The sequence below is a fragment of the Centropristis striata genome, chromosome 11 (genome assembly GCF_030273125.1).
Source record: "Centropristis striata isolate RG_2023a ecotype Rhode Island chromosome 11, C.striata_1.0, whole genome shotgun sequence".
Lineage (NCBI taxonomy): Eukaryota > Metazoa > Chordata > Actinopteri > Perciformes > Serranidae > Centropristis > Centropristis striata.
This window is the reverse complement of record NC_081527.1, coordinates 6172939-6185939: the sequence shown is the minus strand read 5'-3', so window position 1 is coordinate 6185939 and position 13001 is coordinate 6172939. Positions and strand designations below refer to the sequence as shown.

The following is a 13001-nucleotide window of genomic DNA, read 5'->3' as shown; positions in this document are numbered from 1 at the left end:
TTTTTTTTCCAACTTGCTTGTATTTTTTGTGGAGTCGGAGGGGAGGGAGACCCATTAAAACCAGAAACAGAATGGGAGAGGAAGAAAATCAGAAAAACGAAATTTTCAGCCTGAGTGGTTTTTCCGAATGAAATCTAAAGGTCCGAAACACAATGGAGGTCTTTTTTTTTTTTTCTCCTCTTTTAGCCATGTGTGTGTGTGTGTGTGTGTGTGTGAGTGCACACACGGGGGGTTGGTTGGTGGTGGGTTACCTTTTAAAGAGTGCCCAGCAGTGGACGTGTTTGGCATTTGTGGCCCTTGTCCCTCAATTATACGTTCGCCACAGTGGCTGCCGTTAAGCTGACGCTGGGCGCTGCCTCTGCCCCGTACAACCGCTTGTAAATTTTTTTTCCCTTTCTCATTCAGCTGGTCAGTCAGGGGGTGAAATCAGAAACAGAAATCATGTCTGACTCTTCTCCCCCCTCCACCTGCCCTCACGGCTCTTTCTCTCTCTCTCTCTCTTGGTTCACATCTGTTTGTTGGCCCTTCACCCCAGAGGCAGTCAACACGGTTGCTGAGCACTGCTGTTAACTAAACTGGCTGACTGGCAACTCAATATGTTTCTTACATAAGGACGGGCAGAGGGAGAGGGAGATAAACTGTCTCGCTTCACCTGTAATAAGTGTAGTTATGTTATGTGGAGCACATGTGTAACAGTTTACGGACAAGACGCAGCTTCAGAGATGAGAGTGTTAAATATTTGAACTAAATTCACAGACCTGCACATGAACCATGACGACAAAACCAACTTTTTTTAAAAAAAGGCTCAAGACATCCCTAGTGGGCCCAATACTGGCCCCTGGGCCACAGTTTGGGCTGCACAGTTTTGTCACAGCTTTGGAGCAAAAGTCACAGCCTTGAGTGACTCAACATGTTGTGTTTTTATTATTTTATAATTTAAAAAAATGTGTGTGTTTTGAGGTTTTGATCATAATTGTGAAATCTAAGATATGTGAATGTGCTAATGTAGTGTTGTAATGTGTGAACCTATGTATGAGTGTGGCGTTATGTTTTCTGTGTGTGTGTGTGTGTGTGTGTGTGTGTGTGTGCACTTGCCATTTCCCAGGGGCTATGTGGCTAATGTGTGCTGTAGGCTGTGAAGTGGAAACTAAATGGAAAGAAATAGTGGAACCCACAGCTACAACCTCCCCGAGGTCAGGAGGCACACACACACACACACACACACATGCTGAGTGACACACACTCTCTCACACACACACACACACACACATATATATAAACAAACACAGAAAGACTCCCCACTCAGGGGGTACACAGAACTGTGGGGTAATCATAGCCTTAAAAAACACACCCTGGTGTGTTTTAAACAAATGGACTGTTTCTGCATTGTTGCATCTTTTGCAAACTCAGAAACCGTCAGCTGTCAGTCTGACGTCGATTTAGCCTCTGGAGACAAGGACTAATATTTCAGGGGTTCCGGTGCAGCCAGCGGATATCAGGGCCAAGACTTCCTTTTGTGTTCACTGGCCAACGAGTTCTGCTTCTTTTGCTCTCATACACATTGTTCACCTGCAGTAAATCACACCCTGCTCAGACTTGATATACATTCATATGAAGATATCTGTTAACTCATTTAAGGCGGGAAAGCATTACCGCATTTCTACCATTAAAACCGGGGGCGCTGTTGCGTTATTTTACCATTAAAACTGGGAAAGCGGATATGCCGTTTTGTAGTATTTGTAGTTTTTTCCACCTATTTTCGGTCTCTTGGCCAATGAAATGCATCAGAATACATGTGGGAGTGTCGCAATGCAACATGGGACTTTTCCAGAACTGAAATCATCATCTCATTTTGATATCCACTGAAGTTACCAAATATACCGTATTTCCTTATTTTAAGCCGGGCCCCTATTAATAACCGGCCTCATTTAGTAACCGGGTGTAAAAACTATTTTTAGTAAATAAGAGCCGGCCTCTTTTATAAGCCAGGTGTCTTACTGGTGTTATGTCAAAGTCTGTTCCCCCGTCGATATGTGTCCCCCTTACCTTAACCTGCACCAACCTGACCCCTGACCCCAACCAGTCCTCCTTTAAGTTGTTAACAGGAGCCCAAGTTTACCTGAACCCCAAACAGTTCTCTCTACAAGGCCTAACCTTAAACTGAAATCCTAACTCCAACCAGGAGGTGATGCTACGGAGAACACCATTCAGGAAACATCATTTGACGGTAACAGATTTCCACACAACGCCTGTATTTAGAAGTTTGGCCACCCGAGTTAGTACTGTAGGTAAATATGGTTGTTTCTCCCGCTGTCCTAGTCATTCTCTGTAAAGTCCAGCCGTTTACGCACGTTCTTCTGGGCTTTTTAGTAGTTTAGACATTTTAAATCCTGCTTAAAATGAACATCCAGCGTGCTGTTCATTGTTTGTTTACATCCCAGTACTTCCAATATGGCCGACATCCGAGTAACTGGCTACAATGCGCTGTGTAAAACACTCTAAAAAGTGCCGGTCAGAGCTGCTCTGATTTTCTTTTTTTAATAAAAGCCTCCTTCAAATAATAGCCTGGCCCTATTATTAGCCGGGTCCCAAACTGATTTTTTATTAATAGAAGCCCCCGCTACTATTTGAGGAAATACGGTAGTTCTTCGCCCAATAAATGGTTAATGTTTGATCGGAGGCCAGTGTTGCTTCATGGTGATGGAGGGGCAGCGGTGGTCTGCACAGCCAGACGTACGAATAAAGCGCCTAGTAGAGAAATAAACCAAACCTCAGTCCAACTCCTCCTCCTCCTCCTCCTCTCACATCCCTATACATACACCACGACTGTAGACATTTTAAAGACGAGAAGTGGAAAAGAAGTAAGTCAGGAGTAAAGACAAAGAGACAGCTATCGGTCCAGCGAGAGCTTGTGCCAGGGCACCATCTGCTCATCCGCTCAGTGGAAGTGGCGGCTTCCAGGGCAATCAAAGACAACGCAGGAAGATTGAGGAGAGGGGCTCCCTTTGAACGCTGTCAACGAGCAGGGGAATTAAGTTTGAACAGAAAGAGTCCCGGCAGAAGGCTACCAGCCGAGCCAAGCGGTAGCAGGAAGCGAGGGCCTTGTGTGTCACGAGATTTACGTTGACGGGTCCATCCACCAACCATCTGGGCCGGCATAAATAAATTTAACCAGACTGCAAAGAAAAGGGCAAAGACTTACAAAAAAAAAGAAGTTGTACTGTGTTGAAAAAACACCTAACTGCCTATAAAAGGCAATTTTCACTCTTGGTGGTAAAGATGTTTGGATTAACCCTTAATAGGGCACTCATTGAAATACTTGCAAATTCAAAATTTCAACCCTAGAGAATATTGGAGGATATTACATACAGCCACACTACAAAAATGGGCAGATTTATGAGATTTTGCTGAATTGGAAACAGGCAATCCCACCTTCTTATACAATGTGGAGGAGGGATGTTTTGTTACACCTTACTTTAGAAAAGCTCAGATTTACCCACAAAACTCGGCGATCCTTTATAGAGTTAGTTGCTGGTTAGTCTTCACTCCCTTGGTCTTTTTTCTTTTATATCTTTCTTTTTTCCCTATTTCTTTTCACCATGTAAACTGTACGGCCTTATATGTATGACAGTAAATGAAAGATGTATAGTCAACACAGTGGTAACTTTTTTTTTCATTTTTATTTCTATTTTTATTTTGATTAATTTTTATTTGTATTATTTTGGTGTATTCCTTGTCTGCGCGCTGTGCTATTTGTTTGTTTTTTCCCCCTTTTCTGTGGTTTGTCATGTCCGTGCTTTATGTGGGAAATTAAAAAAATAAAAATAAAAATCTACGAGAAAAAAATGCGCAGATTTATGAGATTTAAAGTGGTGAATCTGCGAGAAAAAAGTTGCTTTTTTCCCACTTTTTTCTCGTAAATCTTCAACTTTTTTCACACAGATTTGCCACTTTAAATCTCTTAAATCTGTGACTTTTTTTCTTGTAGATTTTCCACTTGATTCTAGTAAATTTGCAACTTTTTTCTCGAAATATTAACTGAAGTTACCAAATATAGTTCATTGCCCTATAAAGGGTTAAACATGAAAGGACAAAATATTTTAATAAATTCATCAACTCAGGACAAAAGAGCTGAAAGAAAAGGAGAGTAAAAATTGAAGTGACAGTTGGCGATGGGAGCGCGAGGTCTAAGATTGTGTCTCTAACACACACTTTCTTTCATTCTTTGTTGATGTCTCTAAGCCACGAGTGACATCACCGTCCACCGTCGCCGAGGACAACGGTCCCAGCCATGAGCGCCGACCAATCAGGAGAGGAGAGCCGCGTGGAAGCGTGGAGTTGTACAATCTTCCCGCAGCTCTCGGGCATGTTTATCTTCACAGATAAGACGTTTGTGGCTCGGTTACACTCTAACCTCTGCACTCGTTTTTCAGCAAAAATAAGTGACTGATGAATGTTATGAAAGCAATCTAAAAAGTCCAGACTCTGAGAGAAAAGAGTGCACCATAATGCCCGTATTGTTAGGAATAGAAAGTGCACTGAAAAAAATTGGAGTGACATTTACTTAAAAAAAGCTGTCTTTTTTACTCATTTTGTGTATTTTTTTGTCACTTTTGGGTCATTTTGTGTCTTTTTCGGGTAATTTTGTCTCTTTTTTTAGTCATATTCTGTCTTTTTTAATCATTTTGTGTCTTCTGTTTTTTTTTTGTCATTTTGTGTCTTTTTTTAAGTCATTTTGTGTCTTTTTTAGTCATTTTGTGTCTTTTTTAGTCATTTTGTGTCTTTTTTTAAGTCATTTTGTGTCTTTTTTAGTCATTTTGTGTCTTTTTTAGTCCAACATAAAATGTGATTTTTAATTTTTTTTTACTTTCAAAACACTATCATGCTCAATAACGAATTTTGAATGTTGCAAATGTGAACAAAGGTGTCAAATATAACATATAAGAGGGTTACATCCAGTAATGGCATAATAAAATAATTTTATACAAAATATATATCATAATAATTTTATACAAAATATATTTGACCTTTTCTCCAGTTTTACTTGGTATATCATCATCAAACTGAAACTGACATCTACCGTCGCTGTCTGACCTGCTATCTCCCCCTTAAAATCCACTGCCCAAGACCCCCAATTCTCTATTCAAGTGCCGAATGATACAGGGTTATAATGTGTGCTCCTGCTGCATATCAAAGCAAGTGCTTGCTGAACTAGTAGACAGCCACCAGGGAGAGATCGAGATGTTTTGGGGGGCTGTGAGAAACTTTCCTGACTGGAAAAAACGACATCAGATGAGGCGGCAATCTCCGTGTCTGAGCATGGAGGCAAACCAGGAAGTGCCTTAAGCCTGCAATCCACCAAAAATTCCAGTAGGGGGTGCTAAGTTTGGCTGCAAAAAAAATCTGCCCATTCATTTCAGTGCAAAATTTGAAAACTTCTCACTTGATTTATTACCTCAGAATTTTTTTTCAGGACAACACTATGGTCTCAATCACTAGTAAAAAATCACCTTTAAGACAATTTGATGTCAATAGTTCTAATAATGGCCCCATTTAGAAGAAAACAGAAGATAAAGAATCGTATGATTTGGGGCGGGGCTACCTTTGATTGACAGGTCACTAACAAGACGAGCCGTCATCAGGAGAGAAGCAGAGCAATGCGTATCCACGGCAACGTGTCAATAAAATTATATATAACGTTATATAGATAGAAAAAAAAGACGTTTTCCGATTTGGTCTCATAACTTTGACCCTTTCACTGAATTTTCACTTAATGACAGTTTATTTGAAGCAAGGGGCAAATCATATGCATAGAGAGCATGAGACTAACTTGTTCAAACGCCTAAATAACGTTAATGTTCAGCACTGAATCCTTGTCCAGTGTCAACTTTTAAATCTCTTCTAAAGACTCACTTTTATAGATTGGCCTTCTCTTGATTTCCTTTTATTATTGTTGTATGATTACCTTGTTGTAAATGGTGATTTAAAATTTAAAATGATTTAAGTCCAATGTCATTTCTTTTTGTGGTTTTATTTTGTTGTTGTCAGTTAGTTTACAGCACCTTGTAAATCGTTTTTGAAAGGTGCTATATAAATAAAGTTATTATTATTATTATTATTATTATTATAACTCAGACAAACATAACAGCAGCACTGTACTGTACCTGTCCATCCAGCTATAATTTGACTTTTGGGTTAAACACCTTTGCTATGATATTTTAAATATTTGGCTTTGAGGGGATGCACTATGAGTCATAAAACAGATTCCAAAAAAGTTATAAGACGTTGTCTTAAACGCAATTAAAACAGAATCTGATCATATTTGTATCTTTTATTGACATATTTCCAACTGAAAACTCTCCAAAGAAAGTATATTTTATGTTCATGCTGATAAACAATGACAAATTTTCGTTTATGTTTCACACAACGTCCCAACTTTTTTTGACTTTTTTGGAATTTGATGCAACAATTTTGTACATGCAGCACAAGATGGAAGTTAATGGCCCCGCTCTGTTTATTTAAACTGCATTTAAAGTGCAATAAAAAACTATAAATGTGACAAATAACCTTGATCTCAATCTTAATAAAAAAAAATCTTGATTATCATTTTTGGCCATTACTGTGCATATGAAGTGAGAAAATGAATGCAGTACATCTTTTCATGTCGCTTTCCAACATTTAGGCCCAAAACATCTATTTTATAATCAACTGATGACACATTTCAAACTTTTTAACCAAGGATTTGAACTTTACTGCAATCCTCAAAGCTTTTATTTTGGTGATTTCTAATATTGAACTGCACTTTTCCCCACATATTATGTAAAAATATGTGTTTTTCTAGCTCAGGGGTCTACAACCTTTACTAAATAAAGAGCCACTGTTGACCCAAAAAAAAATAAACTCGTGGAATGGAGCCGCAAACCTTATATTGAGCCTAAAATGAAAATGAAACAGCCTAATAAGTCTAAATTAGCTTACCAACATTGTTAATAGTCATATTTAGCATTTATTAATATGATTTTGAAAACTAGTCTATCTAGGAGAGCTCAAAACTAAACTCAAAGTTGGCAAAACTTAAAGGTTCAGGCGCAGGCCGGAGACTTTCGTAAGTTATGAAGCACATTTTAGTTAATTTAAATGTCAAAACTTTTTTAATATGCTGTAAAAAGGCTATACAATTGTAAAATTGAAGAAAACAAATAGTTTTTGGTCTGCACCATTGATAAATGAAAATGTTAATGTAAAAATATAAATAGAATTGTTTTGTCTCAGCCACAGGGAGACCCTGCAGGCGGCCTTAAGAGCCACATGAGGCTCTGGAGCAGACATGCGCACTGAGGTTACCCGGAAATTAGAAATCAATACAACCGCAGTGCTTTTATTTTGAAGGCGATTTACGTATAACTGAATTACCCGAGTTACCTAGGTAACCTTGTCAAAACCTATTGCTTTTTGCATAAAGTTAATAAATTAATTAACAAGTTAGTAAATTTCTTGGTCATCTTGTGAATCCACCGTAATAGCTACGAGGTGGAAAACAATAACAAACGTTAGCATTAGCACTTGAGCTAACAAGCACTTTTACTATAGTTAAGACAACAAATATATCCACTAATATATATGACAGAATAAATTAAACTTTAACAAACCTTGTGTCCCGTCAGTCAGCCACTATAGAAGCATTAATGATACTTTATATCAACTTTATATGAATTACTATGCACTTGCTATTATTTACCGGTCGTTTTTCATTTAACCGTTCCACCTGTTATTTCCTGTCACTACCTTTCAAAATTAAAGCCCCCGTTTCACACTGGACAGCACCTTTTCAAAATAAAAGCACCATAACATTGTAAAAGACCTAGAAAATGTACAAACATGAAAAACAAGCTATATAACACAAAAACACCAATAGAAACCTTGCTAAAGGTGATTTACAGTTGTGATTAAAATAAATGGAATAGTGATTTAGTGATTGGAGTGTTTACTACTTTTTACTGCTATATTTGATTTACTCCACATTAACAGTCTTATCATAATATGTATTCTTATCAGTAGCAGCTCAAAACCAGATAATTTACTGTATTTTATAAAGTGATGAAATTAATACTGAGCAGAATTTGTTTTGTCATCGTTGGCCTGTGTGCCCCTGGTGGCTGTTGGGAGTCATTACAGTCTCTACATTGAACCATGATAGTTCAGTTACACCGTCCTTAGAGACACTCAGCAGTAAAAAAAAAAAAAAAAGGCACATATCCACAACAGAACCTCCTCCACAGGGAAACAATTCACATCCTCCTTGTGACTATCATTTAATTACATTTGAATCCCACAGATAACCACATCTAGACTCACTTTAACTTCTCCTCCTCCTCTCCAGCTTTGCCTATTAGCAGGAGATTGATTGGCAACGTGTCACCGAGCTGAAGCAAACCCACACACACTAAAGTTCTGAGAAGGAGAATAAAAAATCTCCATCCTCCAACCACCTTCAAATGTTGTGAGAGAGAGCGGGGCGAGATAACGTCCCCCTCTTAAGTTCAGCATTTTAACGTGGATATGCATCTCAAAAGGACACGGCGGAGGGAAAAAAATGTCACCGGGGAGGAAAGCGAGGCTTCAAATGAGCGAGAATGTCAGAAGAGAGTTGGAGTTTGTGTTTATCGCCGTCTCAAGACGGACTGAAGAACTTGGACTGAAGGGAGAGAGAGAAAGAGAGAGAGAGAGAGAGAGAGAGAGAGAGAGTGAAAGAGAGAAGTGACCTGACTGCCAATGATGCTAAACCTCTATTTAAAGCTTCAGCAGCAGCAGCAGCACAGGCCTGACACTGACACATTTACCTCTTGGCCTCATCTGTTATCAGCAGCCAGAGAACGCTGAAAACATGTTTATTGTTTGCCGGAGATGCAAAGATCAGATAAACGTGGTGCTGGAGAAGCAGCGAGGAGGGAAGAGAGGGGGCTGGAAGTTAAGTAATGCCGGGCTTACAGCAGGGGTCTCAAACTCAAACTACCTGGGGGCCGCTGGAGGCAGTGTCAAAATGACCAAAAAAAGACAGAAAATGACCAAAAAAAGACACAAAATGAGCAATAAAGACACAAAATTACTAAAAAAAGACAAAAAAGACAGAAAAAGAAATAATTACTTAAAAAAAAGACACAAAATTACTAAAAAAGACAAAAAATTACAGAAAAAATATAATTACTTTAAAAAGACACAAAATTACCAAAAAATATACTGACTTACCAAAAAAGACACAAAATTATTAAAAAAAGACACACAATTATTTTAAAAAGACACAAACTTACTAAAAAAAAGACACAAAATGACTAAAAAAGACACAAAATTACAAAAAAAGACACCAAATTACCAAAAAGACACAAACTTATTTTAAAAAGACACAAAATTACCTGAAAAAAAGACACAAAATTACCAAAAAAAGTAATTAAAGGGACCTTCCACATACAACACAGTAAAGTGTCATTCATATAAAACTCACATTAAACTTTCATATCAAGGTGGGGGCCACAAAATATTGTCACGAGGGCCGCAATTGGCCCGCGGGCTGCAAGTTGGAGACCTATGGCTTACACCAAAAGCTTTCCCCAGTCCCAGACTAAAAAGTGAAAGTCTTTAATAAATCTAGGAGTTTTACTGGAGTCACGGCGCTCCGTCATCTCCATGGTTACGTTTAAGGTAATCTGCTCTGTTTCATATCAGTCTTTTCTAGTCTTGGTTTGGATAATATCAAACGTGTTTGATATTATCTCAAGTCTCAGTGACGTAACACAATCACCAACCAATAGATGAGCGGGGGAAATGTCCCCGGTTCCAGACCGGCCAGTAAAACCACTTCCACAGGAAAAAGGAACGTCACAATAATATATAAACAATAAAATAATATATAAATAAATATAGTGATGTCATATATTTAGATGTTTCTTAGTTAAGAGAACAGTAAGGAGACCCAGTTAAAATGTAGAAATGAATGTATACATAAATAAGTCATAAATAATCCATGATTAATGTATGATTAACCCTTAACAGAGCACTCATTGAAATACTTGCAAATTCCAAATTTCAACCTTACAGAATATTGGAGGATATTACATACTGTCAAAATGTGTAAAAAAAAAAAACATACGGACCCGGGGGAGGGTGGTAATATTTTGAGAAAAAGTTTACGAGATTAAAGTGGCAAATCTACGAGAAAAAATGTGCAGATTTATGAGATTTAAAGTGGCGAATCTGCGAGAAAAAAGTTGCTTTTTCCCACTTTTTTCTTGTAAATCTGCAACTTTTTTCGCACAGATTTGCCACTTTAAATCTCTTAAATCTGCAACTTTTTTCTTGTAGATTTTCCACTTGATTCTAGTAAATTTGCAACTTTTTTCTCAAAATATTACCTGAAGTTACCAAATATAGTTCTTTGCCCGATAAAGGGTTAACTAAATGAAAGTTGATAGAGCTGATGAATATAATTATTCAATTAAACAGATTCATTTCTAAATGTTCCTTTCCTTTATTATTCCTTTTATCTATTTTTTGTTTCATGTCAGAAAAACAGAAACCCTTTTTCAGCTTTGTGAGGGGCATTTTGTGGCGACTTCTAAGTTTTTACTAAGAGAATGATGGGGAAAAATTGCATGGTAGGAAAAAAAAATGCTAAAAGTATCTAGTTGTAGTCTTGTAAATAGTTTCCCTGCAAGATTGACAGTCTGTCTAAAATCTCAGTGTGAGACTAAAAACTCCAAACTCTTGTCTTTAGATGTGAGCTGATCGTTTTTCCAGGAGTCTTTTCCAAATCTTTCCAAGTCTTCTGATGTATAGGTAGCATAAGTTAATTTAGGGACTTTTGGGTGAGTGTTTGGTTGCTGATAAGTGCTCAGCAGCGTGTTGAGCAGCAGGGGATGACAGCTCACTCTGCTGCACTCAAACCGCAACACAACGATCCCTCAGAAGGAAACCGCGGGCTTATCTTTCAGTGCAAACATGTGTATCTTTGTTGTTTCAGAGATAAACAAGATTAAAAGTGTTGGGTCATTTATTTGGGGCACATGAAAAGATAATAAATGTTCCCAGGTTAAGAAGTTAACCCTCTGAACCGGCACCATTGATTTTAAACATTTTAGAATTACACACCGTTTCTTAACTGTTTTATCGTTGGATTTTCAGTTTTCCTACGGCCCTTGAACGGATCGTGCGTGGCAGAAAAAGTGACCAAACAGCAGCTTTAAACTGTGATATTTCTTCAAAATAACTGTTTTTAATTCTGCTAAAAATAAAGCGTTTGCACTAATCAAATCTTGTAAAAAAAAAAAATATTTTACACTAATTAGCGCGACTGTAAAGTCATGATTGACTCTGCTGAGATGGACAGACACATTACGAAAATTTACTGAAAATCAGACAGAACTACAGGCTTTACACAGAGCAGAGAGGAGAGGTCAAGAGAGTTTGAAAGAGGTTGTAAATATTTTAATAGTTGTATATATATATATATATATATATATATAGTGTGTGTGTGTGAAGCTCTAATTTTTTTTCCTAACGTTGGTAACACTTGTGGGTACTTGGGAAAAACTCCAATTTATTCCAATTTTTCCAAAATATATAATCAAAGAAATTCAACTTTTTTTCAACTCTTTTTTATGATCTATGGCATTAGAATTGGATTTTACTGCACAAAAGACATTTTTGAGTTATCTCTTGTTCCCGCCATGATTGTGCTGTTTACATAGAGATACAGAGACGGACAGGCACATGATAAAAATGAGCTGAAAATCAGACAGAACTGCAGGCTGTTTACACAGAGCAGAGGGGAGAGGTCAAGAGAGTTGGGAAGTATAAGTTGTAAATACTTTAATAGTTAAATATATATAGTGTGTGAAGCCCTAATATTTTCCCCAGTGTTGGGAACACTTGTAGGCACTTGGGGATTCCAACTTATTCCAATTTTCAAAAAACATATATATATATTATCAAAGGAATTAAAGTTAGATTCATTTTTCAACTTTTTTTTCAGGATTTATGGCATTAGAATTGGATTTTACTGCACAAAAGATATTTTTGAGTTTTCTCTTCTTCCTGGCACATGACAAAAATGAGCTGAAAATCAGACACAACTGCGGGCTGTTTACACAGATCAGAGGGGAGAGGTCAAGAGAGGTTGGAGATAGAGGCTGTAAATATTTCAACTTTTTTATGATCTATGGCATTAGAATTGGATTTTATTGCACAAAATACATTTTTGAAGTTTTCTCTTCTTCCCGCCATGATTGTGCGGTTTCCATAGAGATACAGGACTCATATATTAATGTTTAAAAAACAAGGCCACCAAAAAAAAACTGTGAGTAAAATGTGTCAGGAGTAAGTAAGGGTTGAGGGTTCAGAGGGTTAAACCTTAAGAGTAAATCAGAAAAAAAAAGCAAGTGAGTCCAAGCCTTTCCTTCTACTTTTGAGTGTTTCAATTAAAAAGAGCATAGAAAACGAGACAATCAAAGACCTTTCTAGTGACTGTAAAGTCCAGTGGAGTAAAACCACCTGGCCTCTTGTGCTTAAATGAGGGAAAAGGGAAAAGGGGAGGCAGCAGAGCTCAACTGGTGGTGCAGCAGCTGCATCCTCAGAGCTGCATCCACGTTTCACATCTCACTTTTTAAACATGTGTGTGTGTTCACTGAGCAAAAGAGAAACTTACCAGAATCCCGGCAAACTGCTTCTCTTCCATCCTTCAGGACCTTGTCAGCGGCAAAGATCCCCTGCCTCTCTCTCGCTCTCTCGCTCTCTCTCTCGCTCTCTCGCTCTGTCGGGGATGGACTCGTCTGCTCTCTCGCTATCACAAAGTTTTCTCAGGTGGCGTTCGCTCAAGTGTCTCGGTCCCCCTCGTGCCTCTTCTGCGTTGTTTGCGAGTGTAGCTGGAGTGGCGTCGCTGCTTTGTGTTAATTCTGCCCTAATCCAGAAACTTTTCTATGCTGTGAAAGGAACATGTGACAGGCGGAGAG

The 13001-nt window shown here is 38.1% G+C and overlaps 1 protein-coding gene across 1 annotated transcript in view; it reads right to left on the bottom strand.

Moving 5' to 3' along the window:
• The window catches only part of LOC131981060 (sodium- and chloride-dependent glycine transporter 1-like), a 116592-nt gene extending 103859 nt beyond the window's left edge, over positions 1-12733 (bottom strand). Inside the window, exon 1 of the mRNA XM_059345355.1 lies at positions 12698-12733. Within this exon, the coding sequence (XP_059201338.1) occupies positions 12698-12727 (30 nt within the window). The 5' untranslated portion in view covers positions 12728-12733. The remainder of the gene's footprint in view (positions 1-12697) is intronic.
• Between the last annotated feature and the right edge of the window lie 268 nt (positions 12734-13001).